The sequence below is a fragment of the Calliphora vicina genome, chromosome 2, assembly GCF_958450345.1.
Source record: "Calliphora vicina chromosome 2, idCalVici1.1, whole genome shotgun sequence".
Classification (NCBI taxonomy): Eukaryota; Metazoa; Arthropoda; class Insecta; order Diptera; family Calliphoridae; genus Calliphora; species Calliphora vicina.
In genome coordinates, this window is record NC_088781.1 from 99,192,995 (window position 1) to 99,215,263 (window position 22,269).

The 22,269-nt window shown below is 29.0% G+C and overlaps 1 protein-coding gene across 1 annotated transcript in view; it reads left to right on the forward strand.

Annotated features, from left to right (window-relative positions):
- Positions 1–22,269, forward strand: part of crc (bZIP transcription factor crc) — a 42,414-nt gene that overhangs the window by 5,173 nt on the left and 14,972 nt on the right. Inside the window, exons 2-3 of the mRNA XM_065501715.1 lie at positions 848–1,144; positions 1,218–1,331. Coding sequence (XP_065357787.1) covers positions 991–1,144; positions 1,218–1,331 — 268 coding nt within the window. The 5' untranslated portion in view covers positions 848–990. The remainder of the gene's footprint in view (positions 1–847; positions 1,145–1,217; positions 1,332–22,269) is intronic.

Below are 22,269 nucleotides of genomic sequence, written 5' to 3' on the forward strand. Positions count from 1 at the left end.
TTCTGAAAAATGTTTGGAAAAAATCGGTAAAACATATATGGACAAAGATATGTGGAAATACGTTGACCCACCTCAGGGAACATCCGCTGTTAATAACATGATATGACCGAAACTAATGGAACTAAAAATACGAAAATTGGTCGGAATATTTTATAATAATAAAATTATAATGATATAAATGAGAGAAAATATGTTTATTTAAAAAAAAAATTTTGGTCAAGTTGTAGAAAAATTTTATGTGTTCATGGTGAATATGTATGAATTGACACAGTTGAATAAAACACACTTGTGTGTTAAAACAGTCTTCATGCATACATATTTGTGGAAATATTTGAAAAAATATTTGACAATCACGTGGAATTTAGCAAACAATTTTTGTCTTAAATTCCTGGTCACCACTGTATATACCCTTCTCACGAAGGTGAAGGGTATAAAAAGAAAATTTAATAGCAAGAGTATTTGAGAAATTACCGAATATAAAATAGTAAATTAGTTTTCGAACTGGGGTTATCATAGAATCCAATAATTGTCGGTTTTGAATACGACAAAAAACTACATTTGACTTATGAAATCCAATGTAATTTTTTGTTTAATCGATTAAGATTTTAATTCTAGATCGAATATAAAACCGATACATTTCGATTTCACGAGACTAATGTACTTTTTCTCAAGTTTGACGTTAGCAATATTATGGTGTGAGTTTTTTTGTTTAAAGGCGGACATATTCAACAAGTTTGGCCAGCATTTTAGCGCTATAATATATTTAGTTGTCTTTTCCATTACTACATAATGTATAAAAAATAAAATAAATATTAAACTAATTTTGAATTTCTTTGTTTTTTTACAGAGCCATCATGGCTTCCCCAACTTCGGAAAGCGTCTATTCAGGACAAGACTCCTTACAATCACAACTTATATTATTACCAACAACAACAACATCAATTTTAAACTTTATTGACCCCATCAACGGACATCATCAACAACAACAACATGAACAATACAACAATGGAGTCGCTAGCATTACCGCAGGACCTGTATTGGGACGGGAAAATGGAACCCATTTCACCTCCCACCAACGAGCTATTTTCCATATGTGAACCCCTAAATGGAAATTGGTTCGATGGTGGAGATAATTTTGCAAACGGTATTTCTATAACTTTTGAACAAATTTTATGCATTATTTTTTCAATACTAATACATATTTTGGTTTTTATTAGATTTACCATCAATATGCCACGAAGACCTTGAATTAAAACATGATGATATGGATTTAACGAATCAATTATTAATTGGGGAAGATCTTGTCGTAGAGTTGTACAATTTAAAAGAAGGTAAGTTTAAAAGAAAATCATTATTTAGCAATAATGATATTTAGAATAGCAAATAAACTTGCTATTAAATTAATTTATTGTATGTGTTCTACATAGTTATTTAATGTTTAACGCTAGCACTTTTACGTAATGAAAACATAATGTGGCATATACAGTGCGGACATTACAATAGAATCACTATCAATATTTCATTTAAAACTAGGAGCAATCATAAGGATTGGTGTGGGCCAGAAAATATAAAGAAGTGGCAAAATGTGTTGTGGACGGACGAAACGACCATTAATTTAATTGGTAGTGATGATAAGACATGGGTTAGACGTCCAAAAAATGGCAAAAACCAAAAACGTTTAAACATGGATGGGGAAATATTATTATATGGGGATGCCTTTCTTGGTATTGCGTTTATTGGATTAAAGAAAATATGGATAAGCACTTGTATGTAAATATTTTGGAGAATGTTATAAAGCCACATGCAGAATGGAATATGCCCTTAAAATGGCTCTTCCAGCTAGATAATGACCCAAAGCACACGTCAGGTCTTGTCAAAAAATGGTTTTTATATAACAAAATTCATGTTATTGAATGGCCGTCTCAATAACCAGACTTAAATCCTATGGAAAATAGTAAAAGACAAACTCGGACCTGAAAAATTTAAAAACAAGGAAGAACTTTGGCAGAAAATTCAGGAAATATGGTATGCAATTTCCCGATCTACATGCGAAAGTTTGTTGAATTCAATCCCCAAAAGATTTGATGCTGTTATTAGAAATAATTGATATGCAACAAAATATTAAGAAAACAACGAATTCTTATGATGATTTTTTATTTTTAATCATTTTAAGACTGATTAATTCTATTTGAATGTCGCATATTTTATTTAGTCTCTTAGATTTGAGATCGTTTTTAACATAAGAATGTGTTATTTTTTTGATTTATTTTTTTTCTATTTATTGTTTACGTTATGAGCATTAATATATAATGAACAAATTTTAAATTTTGAAATCAAATTTTGTAGTTTTACCGCTTTAATCGAATTCATATTTAGTGATTCTTTTGTATTGTCCGTCACTGTATGTATCTTTAAATAATTTATGAATGTGTACGTATATTAATACTAATATTTTATATGCTATATTAACATAACCAACATCGTAAGTGGATTTAAAATTTTGTAAGAAAAATAAATTAATTAAACGCATATAGTTGCACACAGTAATTGTAATAATATTTATTTAGGGTAAATATTATAGAACTTAAAAAAAAATCCTTAGAACAATTGTTTTGGTTGGTATTTTTAAATAAATTAAATATTAAAAAATATTCAAATTATAGAAACATTATCCAAATTTTCACAACCTTTCTGACTTTAGCAATTAATTTTCAATGATATTTTATTTACAAATAAGTTTTGATGGTTCAAAATTTTGTGGCTCAATTAATAAACAATTTTAATATCAGAATGAAATCACGTACTATACACGTTTTTCTTTATTGTCTGTATGTGCAATGTCTCATCTTTTTTGATTATAGATCATTTTGAAGAAGCCTAATGCTCTTTTTGATGATACAGCATTATTTTCCAACGTATTTGTTCTTTTCATATTTGCGTCGTATAAAGAAATATTTTAAAAACATTTAATATTACAATTAATTTATTCGTTTAATTGCTCACGTTCACATACTTATCAGATTTACAGGTTTAATTTAGACTAATTAAACAAAAAGAAAGTACGGAAAGATGTACTGCTAATTATGGCTAAAACTTGGAAATCTCACATTAACTAAATAATGTTCCTTGTTCAATTAATTTGTTTATTTTTCAAATTAAACTTTTCAATATTAGATAATTATTGTTGTTCCAAAAACAATAGTTATAATTTCTATTTATGTTGCTATACACAAGTTTAATGAGTTTGTTTTTATCAATAAAAGATAGTCGTAATTGCAACTGAAATTTCGTCATTTAGTTATGCGTAACTTGTTCCTAGTAATTCTTTAGGGGCATATAATTTGATCGGTATCACTTTTCTAAATGATTAAACACTTTTTATATTGTAGATAAGACATTTCCTAAAAAGAAACACTTTATTTTTAAAGTGATTATTAATGTAGCTCTCTTAATGAAGACTATTATCTTTATTATTTTAAAATCCCTATTTAATTATAAATATATTGAAGCGGTAGCAGAAAACTGTTGGTAGTCAAGTATAAACTGTCGGACAGTGCTTCGAATTAATTAATTAAATTAAGCTTTATTCAAAGGCCAATAATTTAAATAAAATTCATTGTTTGTGTAATTAATTTCTAAAAATTCAAATTTGTCGAACATATTTGTATAAAAAACACTCAGTTTTTCTAAATTCATTTTTCATTCGACATCGTGAAACAGGCCTTAAAATTTTTTAATTCAAATCTAATAGGAATAAGATTGCTAACAAAACGATCAGGTTGTGCAAATATTTGACGAAATATGCGTAACAACTATTTTCAAAAAATGTTTTAAAATGGATTTAAAATACTTCCTAGTTTTGTGCTTTTAAGGGAAAGTATACAGTATTTATAGTCAAGTATAAAAAGTGAATTTGAATTTATTTCTCTTTGGTCAGAGCTGGCGAGCTGCCACTATTAAAGACAAACAAACTATGGCTTAGTATAAAGATGTTCGTTATCATAATTGGTCACAATTAAGAATCAGTGCAAAATAATGTTAGATTATAAACTTTTCAAATCGGGGACCGAAAATTATAATTGGCGTATTCAGACGGTCTGCTCATAATGCCCTAATATATTATAATAGTTGTTGTTGTGTTTAAAACAAAAAAAGTATTATTTTATGACAAAACAATAAACATAGTTAAAATAGTGTTATTAGTTTAGAACTTTGTTGTTTGAAACACAACAAACATTTGATTAAACTATCAAAATATATTAGGACATTATGACAATATGACCAAATAGTAGACCGTGTGAATACCCCAAATATGTATTTGGATATAATTGATTAATTATGTATACGATTTTCAATTCCAAAATTTAATTTTTTTTAAATAGTAATTACCAGCGTTGGGGTTCGTGCTAGAGAGTATAGTCGTATGAGCAAACCTCGTTTCGTCGACATCGTTCTAAAAACTCAAAACGTTGCATGAATCCCGGCCCTGTAACTAATAATTGTTATATAAGACGTGGAGCTCAAAGATGGATGAAACTGTCCGAGAAGGAAAAAGAAGAGTATAATCGTTTGGCCCAAAGATTAAATTGTAGCTCATGTAGAACTTACATATATTTATTGTTATGGACCATTTCACGAAATTTATCAAGTAGATTATTTGGACAAAGAAATTTTTACTTGTTTTGTAGTTCCGGAAATTATCGTTTCGAACAATGGTATTCAATTTAAAGCAAAGGAGTTTAGGAAATTGATAGATAAGTTCGGAATTGATCAACAATATACAGCAGTTCACAGCCCTCATTCGAATGCTTGTGAACGTGTATATATGAGGCACTTCGATCATATGTTCGTAATGACCAACGACAGTTGGATGAATACCAAGCATAAATTGCGCTATACGAAGTAGCATGCATCAAACAACGGGACAGACTCCATATAAATTGTTATTTGGACAGACGAGTATTATTAAGAAATTTAAAACTTTTAGCGGAAGTGGACTCGGAAATAAAAAGGCATGACAATTTTACTTTTTTTATAAGACTCGATACGAACAAAAATTAAAGACGCATATGAACGGAACGTAAAATCGTATAATTTACGATCTAGGATACGGGATCGTAATTTCGCACAAAGTTCGTTGGTAGACCATTTTAATGCAAAACTTGCACCAACCGGAGTAAGGGCATTAGTTAGGAGGAAAATCGGTAAAAAACTCTCTGGAATTTTTATTCATAATTGCTGATTATGTTTGTATAGCTTACCTTTTCCAAGCAATCCATCCATACAACGATTTTTTTTATTTTTGCCCCCTGTCTATACTTGACAAATATTCATCATAACATTTATGATGAATATTTGTCAAGTATAGACAGGGGGTAAATGGAGACTATACCTGATAATTTTTTATCTAGACAACCATTTTGAAGTTCATCATGATAAAAATTTATCAGGTATAACCAGGGGGTTACAAAAATCGAATATCAAATAATCCAACAGACTTCAAAAATATTTTTGAGAGACGGATGTGGAACTACCTTCTTTTTTTCTATCATGTATCCATATTTATGTACATATACATACATACATACATATATGAAAATAAAACTCAATAAATAATCTTTATATCTGCCAAAAAAAAAATTATTTTATTCTTGGGAATTCCCGGGAAATTTATAAAATTTTCTATGAATGAATTCTTTCTTGTATTTTTTATATTTTTGGATAATTGGATTCACCCACAAATTGACATTAATTTAAATGTATAAATATTTATTTCAAACATACATATATTATATACCAACTTTATGAAAAATACTATTAATAAAATATCCCAAACATCAAAAGTCAACTTTGGATAAATAACCGAAACATAACCCAAGAAGCACTAAATCCCTAAAAATTCAAACAGTTGAACATTTTGTTGGAATTTGACTTGAATGCAATTTTAATTAAGTTTTAAACAGAGATCAAAAATAACTCGTCCATATACCAAAAAATCCAAATTGTGATTTATATTTTTGTGATAAAAATAAATCACTGAAAATAACAGTTATAAAATGATTTTTATTTAAATGTTTTGGTATGACTTTTATTCGTTTTTGTTGTTTTTTAATGGTTTGATGTGAGATAAACCATTCATTTATTCTTGCTCTTAATAACTGCTACTTTCTCTTTTATTTACATACAATAACATATTATTAGTAATTTTTAACAAATTATGGAAATAATATATAAGTATGAAGTAATGAAGTCTGAGTAACAGAAATGAGAATTTTTTTTAAATTGTTTTTAATCTTTTGATAATTTTTATATATATAAGCGTTGATTTGCATCATATGCAATGTTCGCAAATAAAAGTCACAAGCTGACCTTTACGAAAAAAAATAAATAAAAAAATAAAGATAAAGATTATTTGTGTTTGTTTCTTTTCTGTTTCTCTCAACCCCAAACCTAAAATGTTCTCGAATAAATCACTCTCTCAGTGATATATCACAAAACATTATTTTTAAATGGCTGCTAATGAGAATTTTATAAAAAATTGTTCAGTCTTTTTGCTTTACGTGAAGGGTTATTATAACAAAACAAATTGAAACTGATTTCCTGTTTTGGATGTCTTCTCTGATGATTAATTTACGGGAAATACAATAGTGTTTTATCTGTCAAGCGTATCCTCAACATACATATGTGCTAATCACTTCCTTGAATAGGTTGCTTTGACTTTCAAAGTCAGGCCTTTAAAAAAACGAAACTATTTGTCCGAAAAAATATATAAACGGTAAATGCAATTATTTATAAGGTAATGGAACAACAATATTAAATTTGTGCTCTATTTAAATCTTTATATTTAAAATGTTTTAAATATTTTCTATTTTTTAAATAACATAACATAATTTGGCTGTACGTATGTTTATTAATATTTGTTTTTAAATTTTTGAGATAGATATAATAGTTAAATGGATTAATAAATTAGCATTGTGAATCTCTTGCTTTATTTTTAACATTAATATGTACCAGTTTATTAAAGCCAAATTTCACATTTCTGCATAAGACTTTATTAGTAGATTCATAAATAGCAGATATAATGGTTTGTTTTGAATATCGAGTTGGTTGATTAATTAATAAATTCATAAAACAACAAAAGAAAACGCCATGGTATGGGGTAAGTTGGGAAAAACTAAAAATAGAAAAATATAAGCTAAAACTTCAATTAAAATGAAATATTTTGAATTAAACCCACTGTTAAGTAGAAAATAACTAAAATGAGGCATACTTATAGGCGGTAAAAATAAATTTTCTTTGACATTTGGGAGTAAGTGCTAAAATTAATTTTCTTATAGAAAATCCAAATTTGTATACTGGTTTTATTTTCATAATTAAAAACAAAAAGAATCCTGCAGTTCATTTACCCGAATTGATATATTTTTGTATAATACAAATAACACAAGTCGCAGCTTTGTTTTTATTTAGTTATTTTTTATTTCTAAAAAAAAAACAACACAAAACTACGCTATTGACTGCATTCAAATTCGAATTTTGATAATACACCAACCAGCAGCCAATCAGCATCTTAAGATATTGTTAAAGAAATGATTTGTATTTAAATAATATCAATTGCCAACTGTATACTAAAAAAAATCAAGTTCGAATGGACTTTGGACGTCTGAGTATATCTCAGCATATTTAATGAAGTGTTTCTCAATAAAATTTTAAACTATTTGCTAAAAAGACAATAACATTTCTAAATTGTTTTGTTGTGTCCATTTTGTTTGTTTATTCTGTTTTCTTGTGTGTTTGTGCGTTTTTTTTTGTGCTAATAAAAACATAATTAATAATTAAATTTATGTATGACTTGCTTATACTGGTAATTGTTTGCAATTGAAACTTGTTTTAGATTCAACCTGCATATATTTATTGTTTTCTTGTGTGTTTCTATTTTGTTAAAGAAGTAAATGTAGAGGTGTTTTTTATGATTTAAAAATATTCTTTTAAATCAAGGTGTTTTTTTACACTAAGTATAACGTATTTTCCTACACTGAAATTAATAGTTATCTATTACTTTTATATACAAGTTTAAGAATATTATTATAAATTTCCATACACTAAAGTCTAACAAAATATTTCATAATAAATTGGTACATTGGTTTAATATTTTAAAGTATTTTACTTTGTATGTTTAATGCATTTTATATTGATAAAAAAAAACTGGTTGCAAGAAAACATCAATTGTAAATGACTATATGGCTACATAAAACATACATTTTTTTTATAAATAACATTGAACTCAAAAAATATTGAGTTTTTTTTTTTAACTCATTTTAGAAAAAAAATTAATTTTTAATAGGTATCCTTTATATTACCAAAAATATACTTTTTTAAAACATTCAGAAACGGAAAAAGGACAAACATTTTTTCGAAAGGAAAACGGTTCCTGTTCGTTTCCTATCACAGAGGAAAAATAGTAGTTCCGAAATCGACGAATAACTTTTTTTCATATGTTTACAATGGTTCCTCGATAATTGGTACCAGACAAAAAATCATTTAGTTCACAAAAATGATTTTCATTGGATTTTCTATTTATACCAAAAAATTTTTCACATTTAAGTTTGAATTCAGAGAGAAACACACATTGTATGTAGCGACGCAAGTTGAAGTCATAACGACTCAAACCAAAATTATAGCGATGCTAATTGAATTAACCAAACTCAAGCGGGGTCTTGTAAAAATACATTTTTATTAAAAAAAAATTAAATCGGGCACTAATTACACTAATTAAAACAAGGTTCCCAAAGCACTTCATTGTTCATGCCCCACTATCTTGGGGCATGAACAATGAATCGTTATAGATTGACCTCAAATTACCTAAGCACACTATTTACATGAAGAAAACATAGTCATGGAATATAGTTTTTTTTATTGATACTACAGTTCCCTTTGTGATGTCATCATACAGTTTGAGACTACCACGATACATATCACAAAAGGCCTTCGTGTTTTTGTGATTTAATCAGGATCCAGCCGCAGGATAGGCCAACAGTTTATCGCAGTACACACCAAATCCATACAAAATTGTTTTACTTTTTTTACATTTTTTTTTTTCATTTTGATCTAAAGTTTCTATATATAATTGTGAAATTTAATTACAAAAACTAAATTTTAATTTTCCAAAACAGTGCAGCGAAAATTGTTCTTATTTTTTGAATCATATCAGCTTTGATTTTTTTTTAATTCTTAAAATTTGTATACATTTTTGAAAATAAGACTTAGATTTGTTATTTAATGATTGTAAATTATACAATCCAAGAAATTTTAATTGCGTAAATGAAGTATAAATATCACTTCTCAAAAACTGTACAGATGACGCGTATATAATCAGTACATTTCTTACAGTAGGGGCACTAATAATTGCACCAGAATTTGTGAAAGTACTAAGTATTAATGGTCGTCATAAGCTCAGTGTAAATCCCTATTCAAGCCTCGCGTATGATTCCTACTGTGGAATATTTTCCAATGTCTTACTCGAGGATGTCCAACGTTCCTAAACTGATGTCGATATAGTTAACCAAGCCATTTGGGTACTGCTGCTTACTGTTTCTTGTTGATATTAATATTTTTCCTGTTATCATTTAATACTACTACATCGGTTGGGATGTCTTAAAGATATCTTTTATGGAAACCTCAAAATGACAACTCAAACGAAAGACTCTGAGTATTATTCGATATCAAAGATATATTTTTTAACGAATACATAACGAATTAAACTAAATTAATATTTGATTCGTTTGCATAACTAATACGCCCACTGTTCTAATTATTTGCTTTAAATACTTATTCCATATTTACTTAATTTCTTTGCCTTATTTTTATACCCACTATTTGTCCCAGACCAACATTTGTATATACACATCTGCTCAAAATAATAGATACACCTAATTGGAAAAAATTTAAATGGCGGTAACATTGAAAATTTCCTATTTACGTGAAACAGTAAGTATAATTTAAATTTTAGCAACAATTTTATAAAAAATAGGACTCTTTTGAAGAAAATGGGACGAAATCATCATTGTACCAAAGATGAGAAAAAAATTGTTCAAACGATGAGAAATCAAGGAAAATCATTACGGGAAATAGCAAAGAGCATAGGAAGATCTTTACATTTTGTCCAAAATGCTTTATCTAAAAAACAAAAAAGAGAAACTCGCGGTAGACCAAAGAAAACCAGTCCAGAAACAGATAGGCGGATCGTCCTTATGGTTAAAAAAGACCCTTTCATATCATCGAAAGCTATTTCTGCGGAGCTATGTAACGAAATCAGTCCACAAACAGTTCGTCGTCGTCTTTTACAAGCTAAATTGCCGGGAAGAATTGCCAGAAAAGTGCCACTAATGCGCCAAAAAAATATCAAGACAAGATTAGAATTTGCTAAAGAGCACTTACAATGGTCCGGGTGTGAAGGCGAAAAAAAATGAAGAAATATTTTATGGAGCGACGAAACAAAAATAAATTTGTTTGGAAACGACTGCCAAAGAAATGTACGCCGACCAAAAGGAAAAGAATTCCACGTTAAATTTACAGAAAAGACGGTAAAACATGGCGGGGGAAACATAATGGTTTGGGGTTGCTTTTCATGGAATGGTGTTGGTCCGATATTCCGAATAGAAGATACCATGAATGCTAGTGGGTATAGAGACATATTGGAAAACGTAATGCTTCCATATGCATCGGAAAATATGCCATTAATATGGACATTCCAGCAGGACAACGACCCAAAACATAGTTCAAGATTAGTTAAAAACTGGTTCTTGGAGAATAACGTACCTGTTTTAAGCTGGCCCAGCCAATCCCCTGATTTAAACCCAATAGAAAACTTGTGGAGTGAATTAAAGATAAGGCTTTCGAAGGAAGTTTTCAAAAATAAAGACGATTTATGGGAGAAAACGCAAAAAATATGGTACGAGATTCCATTGGAGAAGTGTCAGAACTTGATATCCAGTATGCCCAGAAGAGTGGAGAAAGTTTTACAAAACAAAGGTGGATATACTGGATACTAGCTTTACTTTAATAATAAACTAATTTTTTTAAGATAAAATTTATTAGCTTTTGTTTAATAAGAATTTTTAAAAATGTATCTATTATTATGAGCACCAAATTTTTCGAAATTTAAGAAATTTAATTTACTTTATAATATTTATTATTAATTATGAAATATTTTGTTTTTGTTTTTTACTCTCCTTTTAACTATAAATAAAAATCGACTGAATTTTTTTTATAATTTTACAATATACCATTATTTTTTTTCGTTTTTAAAAAATAAATTTTGGTGTATCTATTATTTTGAGCAGATGTGTATATTTGAGGTCCTAATAAGATTCTATGATGGCCAAGGTATGTCCGTCCACAAATACTCTCTGTTGATAAGGTTAGATTGGTATTGAAAATGGGAAATATCGGTCCATGATTTCACCTAGCCCCCATATAAATGTCCACCCGGAATACTGTTTGAGCAATAATCCTTATAAGTAATAGTAATAAGAACTCTGAAATTATACTGTAAATTATAGCGAAAATCGGGAAATATTTGTCCCTAGTCGCAATACAAGAAGTTTTATATAAGAACCTTAATCTTTTTATCAACTTTTGTGAGGATCGGTCCATAATTGACCATAACATTACCCCATAAAAAATATCTGTTTGTCAATAAATAATTTATATACATATAATGATATTAACATAAATTTCAACATAAGTCAGTTAAAGTTTTAAGAAATTAATCACTATCAAATTCTGTACAGTTCTGACCATAACTGATTCAAAAAAACTACGTATTGATGGTGGGTATACAAGATTCGTTATAGCCGAATATAACACTGACTTGTTGTTTACTACAGTGCATGATTTTACTTAAAAAATGTTAACACTTTGTATTTAAAATCAATAAACCACCATCACTTTGTTGTTGTTATTATGTATAAATTATAATTTCCAGTTTTGTTTTATTTTTAATGCTTATAAACGTAGACACAAGAAATTAAACCCGTTAAATTTATTTAATTTTTGATAAAAAAAAAACAAAGTTTTGAAAACTTGCACTTTCAAAAATTCGATACTGTGTTTGTTACTCATGAGATTTTGTAAATTTTTCGAGAAAAATTTTTAATTATTTAAAATGTCACAAACAAATGTGTCATTGGCTTTCTTATCAATGGCAGGAGCAATAAATAGGGCACCGAAAAATGCACTCTTGAAGATGAATTTTTTGATTATGGCAATACAAGCAATATACTTAATACAATACAAACAAAATCATATTTTCTCATTTTTTATAAATTCAATTTCGACAGAGTGTTAATAACCTTTGGCAGTTTTTGCAGTTAAAATTAAACGGTGACGGTTCTACTCTCTTTTTGCAAGCAAAACAAGTTGCAATAAAAAACATTAAATACATTTTAATTAAAGTATGATTAATTTGAAACGAACCAAATCTTTATTCTTAAATATATGCTGAACTTTTTTACCTTTTTTTTTCGTTTGACCTGCTGAAATAAAACCAATAAACATAATTTATTTTTCTAAACAACAGCTCTGTTCTTTTACACTCCCAATGATAGATTAAAGTAAAAATTTATAAAATTTGTTTTTCAAATACTCAAAAATAGAAAAAAGTAAATGAACACTTCAGCAGTAAAAAATTATAAATATGAAATAAAGCTTCTAAAATAGTTAAATGAACGTTAATTTTATATTACATTTACAAAACTTCCGAATTGGTTTTGTTTAAAAATACACACTAGAAAAATGACAGGCAATAGCGTAAACACAAAACAGCTGTCACTTTAATTACTGCATAATTTTTACAAGTAGAAAAAATTACTAGTAAGAATTTTTAAAAAAATGTTTTCTCTCTCATATACTTACGCTCTTGTTATAATTTGTCTTGTAACAATTCTTAGTTATGGAACAGACTTAACATTTGTTTAGCTTTAAAATTTGAAACCTGTCCTTCAAACATTTTAAAAACAATTCTATAAAAAAAACCACAGTGATTGTGATTCTGTTCTATATTTTTTGTATGTGTGTTAAATATAAAAATAATATAAATGTATTTATTTGTCTCTCCAGTAGACAACGAAAGTGTGATGAGGAGAAGATGAAGGAATAAATAAAATATTTCCAAACGTGAGTTCATGTAAAATGTATTGAATTCAATTTAAAGTTAATCAAAAATGTTTAAATGTTTTGCTTTGTTCACACAATTCATAACAACATTGAACAAAAGCCCAGAAAAAATAGAAAAGACAAATTTGTCTAGCTATTTCTCATTTTATAAGACTGAAAATACAAACAAAAACGAACAAATATTTATAAAAAAAACAGCATTTAAAGTAAGAGATCACGTTTTAAGTTTAACATTTTATGAATAATGAATAAAAATTTGTTTTGTTTTAGCATAAAATTCAAAACAAATATATTTTTGATTTTCGTAACATCTACTCTTTCTCAGTCTCTATTTCCTTCTAAATATTATGATTTTGCTTTGAAATGAGTATTATCTGGAAAAATAACAACATCTTGGTTTTGATTCATTCATTCTTCATTAAATATTTCGCTTGATTTGTTTTTTTTTATCAAGGACAATTGAACTTTCCGATCATTGAACTCGAAATCGTACCGAGTTTTTATTGATTTTTAAAGACTTTCGTATTATTTTTGTTTTGTGTAATTATTTAGTTGTATTGTTTTACTTTCGAAAAAAATAATAATTTTTTATACCATAATTTTGCAATATTTATATTTAAGTTTTTTTTTCTTTCTACTGTTTGATTGTTATTTAATTCTTATTAAATGGATCATGGTACAGTAGTGTTTAAAAAATTTTTATAAATTCTAGAATAGTGGCAGATATTCTATTAGAAAAATTAGTCGTAATTTTTGAGATTTTGTTCTAATATACTTATCGTTAAATATACAAGCTTTAAAATAAATAATCCAGTTTGATTCGAGTAGTCCGTGTTCATTGTAGATGCAAAACTCATTGGGTCTGCATTTCAAGTATCTTTGTGAAAAATAGGATAGAGTATAATAACAATATTGCCGATCTTTTATTTGAATATAGTTGAATGTCTTATTTGAAAACGTCTGGCATTTCTGGACTAATCAAGATTTAGTAAACACAATAATCAGGGTCTGAAATGCTGCGTTTCTGTTAGTATTAATATGGAATACTTCTATACCAAGTTCCACACCATCTAAACAATTTAAAGGATTCTATTAAGTCACCGATATTTCAGCTTAAAACACACTTGAAATTTTAAATAAAATTTTAATTTAAATTGTTTTAGACAAATCCTGAAAGGGTCAACATCCAGTCCTTCCAAACCTAGATATTCCGAAAGGCAACAGAAATCGAAAAAACTCATATATGACCTGTATTGCTCGAGTTCAAAAAGAATTTTGAAAGTCGATGCATATTTGTGCATAAATACCCTATAAATTCGTTAAAAGCTTCACTTAGATCTACAATAGTCATTCTACAGAAAACTCGAATCTCCTGTTGTTGCACTTCCCCTTAATTTACCAAGATTCATAACTGATCTTGTGAAACTCCTGAGAGTGACATACGTATTCCTCCATGGTTTCCGTTGTGATACCTGTATAGAAGGTCAGGAGGAAAGTAATTCCCCATAATTGATCAGTTCTACTTTTTAACCAAAACCATCCTGTTGTACGGATAAATAAAGCCTTCTGAGATCCGTTAGGTCATGAATGAAGAATAATTCGTCTAGACTTTCCAATCTTATGTCAGCCATGGTCTGGCATTCACATATGAGTTGCTTTAGTAGTCAATATATGTAAGATATAATCTCTTAGCAAGTCCATCAGACGAATATCTCGACATCTCAATTTTGTGCTCCAACAGTCTTTCCATCCGTGATCGACAAATTAAATACCCAATCTATTTAGACTCTGGGAGTGCAATAATTGAATTTGTCCGGGAGTCCATTCAGACAGCTCAATATGTTAGCATTCCCGAAATTTCTCCGGTTCCATAAGCCATTGGCACCAAGTCACATGCCAACATTGAGAGCAAGTTGCCAGTTTAACATGGTAAATAAGATTTTAGATGTTTTGATGCGAATTGCACCTCTGATCATCATTGCTTATGTACATAATAGAATCATTTCAAAGGATCTACGATAAATGGATTTGCCAAGAGCCATCCACCAAACATTGGTACACTGCATTAGTATTTGCTTAACGACCATGTCGAACAGTCATTTGGAATTCTTGTGTTTGTTACCCCAGGTTCTTCCTACATAACTAAATGGCTGTGGAGGCCATTGGATTGGGTGAGCTTCACATCACTAAGATGGGGGATTTATTATTTCCTTGAATAGAGTACAAAAGCTGATTTCACTAATTACCATCAGAATTGTTAATCAAATTACATCGAGCAACGGGCTTAATGCTTACTGATTCTGCATATACGTATGAAACTTGCGGTCAGGAAGTTCGGATGACACCATCACATTTTCAAATGCTCCTGCTCTCATAGTCCAAATTGGATATCTTAAATATACTTAATAGGGTACTCTAATACCCTATGGCCCATTGGGCTGGATTCAAAAATTAATTTAAACGTTTACAAATAATACATTGTTATTTGAAAATTGTCCTTATCGAATCAAAATTCTCTGTATCTCCTTGAAGATACAATGTTTAAAAAAGCCACAAATCTACCCAGCCATTTGATCTGTTCGGACCATGTCGATCGCCTGCCAACGAAAGGTTTTGATGTACAGTAAAAACTATATATTTTTGATATTCAAAGGATGACAGATGATCTGCACTTTCTAGAAAAGTGTAAAATATAAAAGACCAGCATGCATTTTTTTATATGAAGTTTTGACAAGTTTAATTTCAATGCAATTTCTCTAAAACTCTCACCTTTTAACTCTGTCTCTCGCTTATAGTGGCCATGCTGTTCTTATATTTTACAAACAAACACCGTAATTCTAACATTTATTTGTGAAAAACAAGGAAAAAGAAGATAAAATAATTCTGTAAACAAAAACAACAATAAAATCCGCAAACTTTAGAAAGCTAAAAAGAAGTTGTCGAATTATATTTTTTAGGGTAATTATGACACAATAAACCCAGAACAGCTATCAGAAACTAATTTCTAAATTAAGTTTAGGAACCAGGTGCAAAAAGGTGAAGAGTGCCTCAGGTTATCGTTGCCCGTTTAGGTGTAAAAAACAATAATTATGATACGATTTTATTGAAAAACTAATGAAAAAGAACTAATAAAAAATATTTTGAATAGATCGGGCGACTAAAAGTTAGTAAAACTTTGATTTTTTTTAAAAATAAATCTCACATAAAATTTCACGTGCTATAATTATGACATCATCCACAAACCAGCAGACAGAACAAAAACTAAAAGTCAGAATGCATTTAGACCTTCGAGGGAAATGCAAACAAATATAGTCACAGTTAAATTTAAAAAAATTATAATTACCTTTTGAGATAATTGGTGTTTTGTAATGCATGCCTTGAGGCACTCTTGCGGGTTAACACATCTTGGAAACAATTTGTTAGTTACGAAATTTCAACAAGTCACCATCAATATGTAAAAAATATTTCTGGCATAGCAAAACCAATTCTATTATTTTAAACCAAACTGTTGTGCACATATGTGGTGCATACTTGTTGGTATATTTGTATAACGTAGCCGTACACTTGATAAGGTTATCATTTTTAAGACACAATCTCACTCCATGGGTGTGTGAGTAAACCCGACTTTCAACTTTTTCCTGCTTTCGTCCAATTGTTCAGTCGTTTCGATTTAAATGCCATTTGTTGTTTAATAAACTTGTACTTTTAGGTTGGCAACAGTAGTACTGTGTTTTTGTTGTTTACTTGTATAAAGCTAAGTATTATTTTTTTGTATATAAAATTATTAATTACACTAGTTTACAAGGTATTTGTTTTTGTTTGTCGAACTTCGGGAAAAATATTGAAAAATACAGGGCGTCATATTTATTAAGAAAGAGAATACTAACAAAATGTCATTAAAATTAGAACAAAAAATTAAAAATGGTCAATTCAATTATTTGTTTAATAAATATTTTAATTCCGTGGGGTCTATCGGGAAAAGCTTTCAGAAACATTGTGTCTTAGTTGACTAAATCTGGTTTGTAATACGGACAGATATTAAATTAATTTTTGTTATAAAGCAACTAGAACAATAAAGAAAATACTTTTTATCTCTTATAATTTAAATGATATTTAAGTTTCAATTTTGAAATTATCGATTTTTACCATAGTGGCCCAACAGTTTTCCTAAAAATATTTGGTCAATTCACAAGGTCTCCTATCATGTCATAATGTCGTAATATTTTACAATGGTTTAAAAATGTTATTGTCTTTCAAGCAAAAATGTCTGTATGCTATGTTTATTGTGTTATCGTATCCTACCAGTAGAAACTTGTGCCGAACGCCTAAGAGTCGGTTAAGCCGAGCCGTCGATTCGTTAAATAATAGAACATTATGACAATATGACATGATAGGAGACCTTTTGAATTGACCAATTATCTTATTTGTAATAAACTCTAAACTAAATTATACAAATATGTTTACAATATCTATCTCAATCAGACTAGTATGTTTTTGTAAACGTGTGTTATAATTTAAGCGTTACGGTCAATGTAAACATGTGTGTAAAATCTCCACTATTTATAAATTGATTTAATATTACTTATGAATGATGTTATTAAAGTACTTAGATTTAGATTGCTAGCATTTATTTAATTTTCTAAATCGTGATTATCCATTTAAAAAATGTCACACATTTTAATCTGCTGATTAAATAAACCAGGCTTATTTTGTTGTTCGTCAATGTATAAAAAAACACATTTACAAACGCCCCAATCAGTAAGAACAACAACAATTACAAATATTATTGGAAATCGTTTTGATTGAGAATGTCTGTATGTAGGTCGTTTTAAATTTCTTAAAATTATTTGTTTTGATCTTTTTCAATAATACACGTTGTTAATTATTTGATTATTGTGTTGATTTACAATGACTTTTAAATTTCAAATTTGGTTATTGAAGACAAATAAGGAGAGCAATAACGAATTTCAATCGTTCAATTAATTAAATAAAATCTGAAAAATCCCTAAGTACATAAATGTCATTTTCATGCATAGTTAAAGACAAATTTGATAGCATTTGTCCAATGATTCCAATATTTATTTAAATTGTCTTAACATCGTCCGTTGGGGAACAAATGTTACCGCTTGATACAGATGTCTCTTAATTGACAATCTCTGGATGAGTGAGAGACAATGCGATACTTTTGAGATAGGAGCCTCTGCTATATTGACAGATGGTGAAATCAGGCTAGATGTAGAAATGTTGCATTTCCTGTATACTAAATAAACAGATTTTTTGCAAACAGTCGTATAATATATAATTCATTGTGCGAATAACAATCATTGATTGTATTGACAAAAATTTACCACACGTGCGAACTTTAAATTCGTTTTTTTTACTTAACTGGATGACATTATCAGGCTAACAATAGGTTTCGTCATTCTTTAAAGTACATTTTGCATACCCTTCACAATGATCGTATATACAAATTTATTCCTATAAAGTATATATCGTCCCCTCAATAAAACAATAGTGTATAAACAGATACTGATTATATATGTTTAAAATTTGGTGAAATTCTACTTCCACAAAGTGGGTCAAAAGATCAATTGAAATATTACTTTTGTTCTAGATGTCTACTAACACAAAAATTTTAAACTTTCGAAATGGCAAAAAAATTATACACTATTGTTTTATTAAGGGGACGATATGTATATTCGATTTAACAACTTCTGTCTTCTATTTTGTAATTCGTGAATAAAATGGTTCCTTGAATGGCCAATCAAGTCTGAATTTTGAGTGCTCTTTGTTTGAGTAGAGATTTGTCAGAGTTCGCACATTCGTAGTAGTGAATGATTCATGTATCCCCTTCTTTCACTAAAGAAATAGAAAATACTGGACCCCAAGTACGTAAATAAAACAGTCAGGTTTGGCGGTGGCAAGATTATGTTTTTCAGGTAGCATAAAAAATACTATGACTGATAGTCGATTCGCTGTGGATACTCCATTTCGCTGGAGATTCCATTACGAAAATTAACCCAAACATACCTCTAGGGTTATAACCGAGTGGTTACATGTCGGGTCTAATCGATCTGGCGACCATCCCATAGAAAACATGTAGGATATTGTAGATCGCAAAATACGGACTCAAGATTAGACAATGTATTAGATGCGATTATATGGAAATGACAAAATATTTCAAAGGAGGCGTGGCTGTGAAGCTATAATAAAAAACAAGGGATATCCAACAAAATAATGACTCACTAATAGGTCCAGCAAATATTTTGTAATAAGGAAAGTTTCCATTGTTTTGTAAATACCTTAATAATGAATACTTTATAGTTAGTTTAGTTTTCTATATTCAGAATTAAGGCCCTAATATTGTAAATTTGTTTTTGTTTTATATACAAAATTTTCAAATTATGAAAGGCAAATCAACGCTTGAATTTTGGTGCGTTTGTTCTGTTAAGAATTTGTATATAAAACAAAAACAAAATTTTCAAATTTTGGAAATTTTGTTTTTGCTTTTCATATAAATATCACTTTGGTGACGTGATTTACAAAATTAGGGCCTTAATTATGTTCTTATTTTTTTGATAGTATTAGGAAAATAACAAATACTAAAAACTAAAAACAATCACAAATATGAAATTCTCATATATATGTGAAAGTACTGAAACCTTGATATAAAACAATATTAATTAGTTTACAGTTATTTAACGCATAACAGTTTCGATATTAATATTTGTATCTAAACATTGTTGCTGTATTTTGCTAAAGTTTTTTTAGATTGTTAAATTTAGATGGACTTGAAAGATCCACATAGACGTCTAAAGTATAGTTCGGAATTCTTTCAATTCGAAAATCGAAATGATGCTTCATCAACAAAATAATGAATGAGAACAATTACAAACATTTAACTTTACAGAGCTGATTGCAGATATGACGTATTAACACTGGTATTGTCATATTTCAAAACACAAAAAGTTACCAACCCTAGCATAAATTTTATGTTTTCCTATAGCAAGAAAACGATTTACGTTCGTCAATTGAAATGTGATCGTGGTATAATTTATTAGTTTTCGTTTAATTGGATTAATTGCTTTTCTCACCATACAATGTAAAGCATCTATCTCTCCTCTCAAACGATCATTGACAATCTGAAAACAAACACTTGGCGGTGTTTTTAAATTGTACATGTCAGTATCAACAACAAATCAGTTTCCCCATTTTCATGAATGGGGGGATAGAGGTGGGAGGTAGTGTTTTGCTGTGGGGCACTCATGTCAATGTATCCATACAGAACACGAGCCAAAATCAACAAAACGATACAACTCGAATTGTTATTGTTTATTATTGAAACCTACTTAAAAAGTAAAAATACAACAACAACAGAAACACACAAAAACCAAAACAACAGCTGGTAACTGTAGCTGCAGCAACTCTGAAAGCCCGACAGATAACCAGACAGCCAGTGAGCAAACCAACAACGATCCAAGCCAGTCAGCCAGCCAGCCATATTGATGTGAGCAAATGAGATTTATCAGCCAAGATTTCATTCAATTGAATCAACGAATGACTTGAGTTGTTGTGATCGTTGTGAGTTGAGAGTGTTTTGGTGTTTTTGTATGTTGTTTTCGTTCAAAATCAAAGACAACATTCCGACACGAGTTCAGTTTCAATCTTACGATCGTTCGTGCTGTTTGTTAATAATTTTTATACAAAAAACACGCTTGTTATTATTTCGATTCGACTCGATTTTGAAAGTGCTTTCCTCAAAACATTTATACAAAGTTTTACAACCAAACCAAACTAAGAAAAATAAAAACAGAACAATAAATAGAAAATTAATACCTTTTAAAAAGGTTTTTTTTTTTGTGAATCTGTGCGTTTTCATAAGTAATGTTGCTTGTTATCACACATTAAAAATTGAATTTGATTTAGAAAACAATAAAATAATAAACAAAGAAACCGAGAGACAACCAAAAACTCACAACTGCCGTTGGAAGTCGGTATTTTTCCATAATATTCTATTGTGATAATCCAAAAAAAAAAAAAACAGTTTTTATACGAGTACATTTCTAAAAGCGTTTAAATAAAAACATAACTTAAACAAACAAAAAACGCAAAACAACAAAAAAGCGTTTCGGGAAACGTTTTAAAAACAATTTTTAATCATATGCATTGGCCTAAACGTTTACCACCGGGTGATACTTACAACTTACCGGGATTTACCCGCTAGACATTAAATGTAATTATTCGTTGGGACTAGCGAATTTTTGACCGTTGTCTGGGGAAGAAGGTTTGGTTAATTCTTTTACAATCGTGTAAAGATTAACGTCAAACTGAATTTGTTTACGGATTTAATTCCCTCAACTGTCAACATCCACTATCACAACGACGACGACGCCGACAAAGTGTTCACTATTGCCAAAGTCACCGTGAGCATGATACCTCACTGTGGATACCGTTATACTTGGAACCGCGAAATTGTGTTCAACTCGCAAAAGCTGGTGAAGCGGCGTTAAATTATTGCAGCAGCGGTAGCAGCTACACAGGTTTACAACACAACCAATAAAAAACTGCGTTAAAAGAAACATAAACAAAAACATTCAAAATAACATTTGGCGTCTTTTATTAACGGTTTAAACGGTTACGGTTTCAACTAAACGGTAACGGATTTGTTTGTTTTTTCTAAGAATAGGCGACGCGACTTATTTCTCGTTACCTTTTGGTTCCTGTTTATTGTTGCTACACAACACCACAATTGTTTAAAATTTAACAAACCATACAAGAGACAATATTTCTTTTATTATTCTTATAATTTTTTTTATTTAAATCATAATTTTATCTGCAATTTAATAGAATTTAGTTTTCTTTTCTTATCGTTAATCATTTTTATCATATTTTTCCTGTTTTTTTTTTATATTTTTGTTATTTAAACAATAATTAAATAATAATACAACAAACATAAAATTACTGCGAGAAAAAGAGAACTTTAAAAAATTTTGTTTAACTTTGTTTGTGCCGTCGTGACGGAATTGAAATAATTTTTTTTATTATAATTCAAATCTCAAAAATACGGTTGGTAATTAAATTAACTCAAGGTCTAAT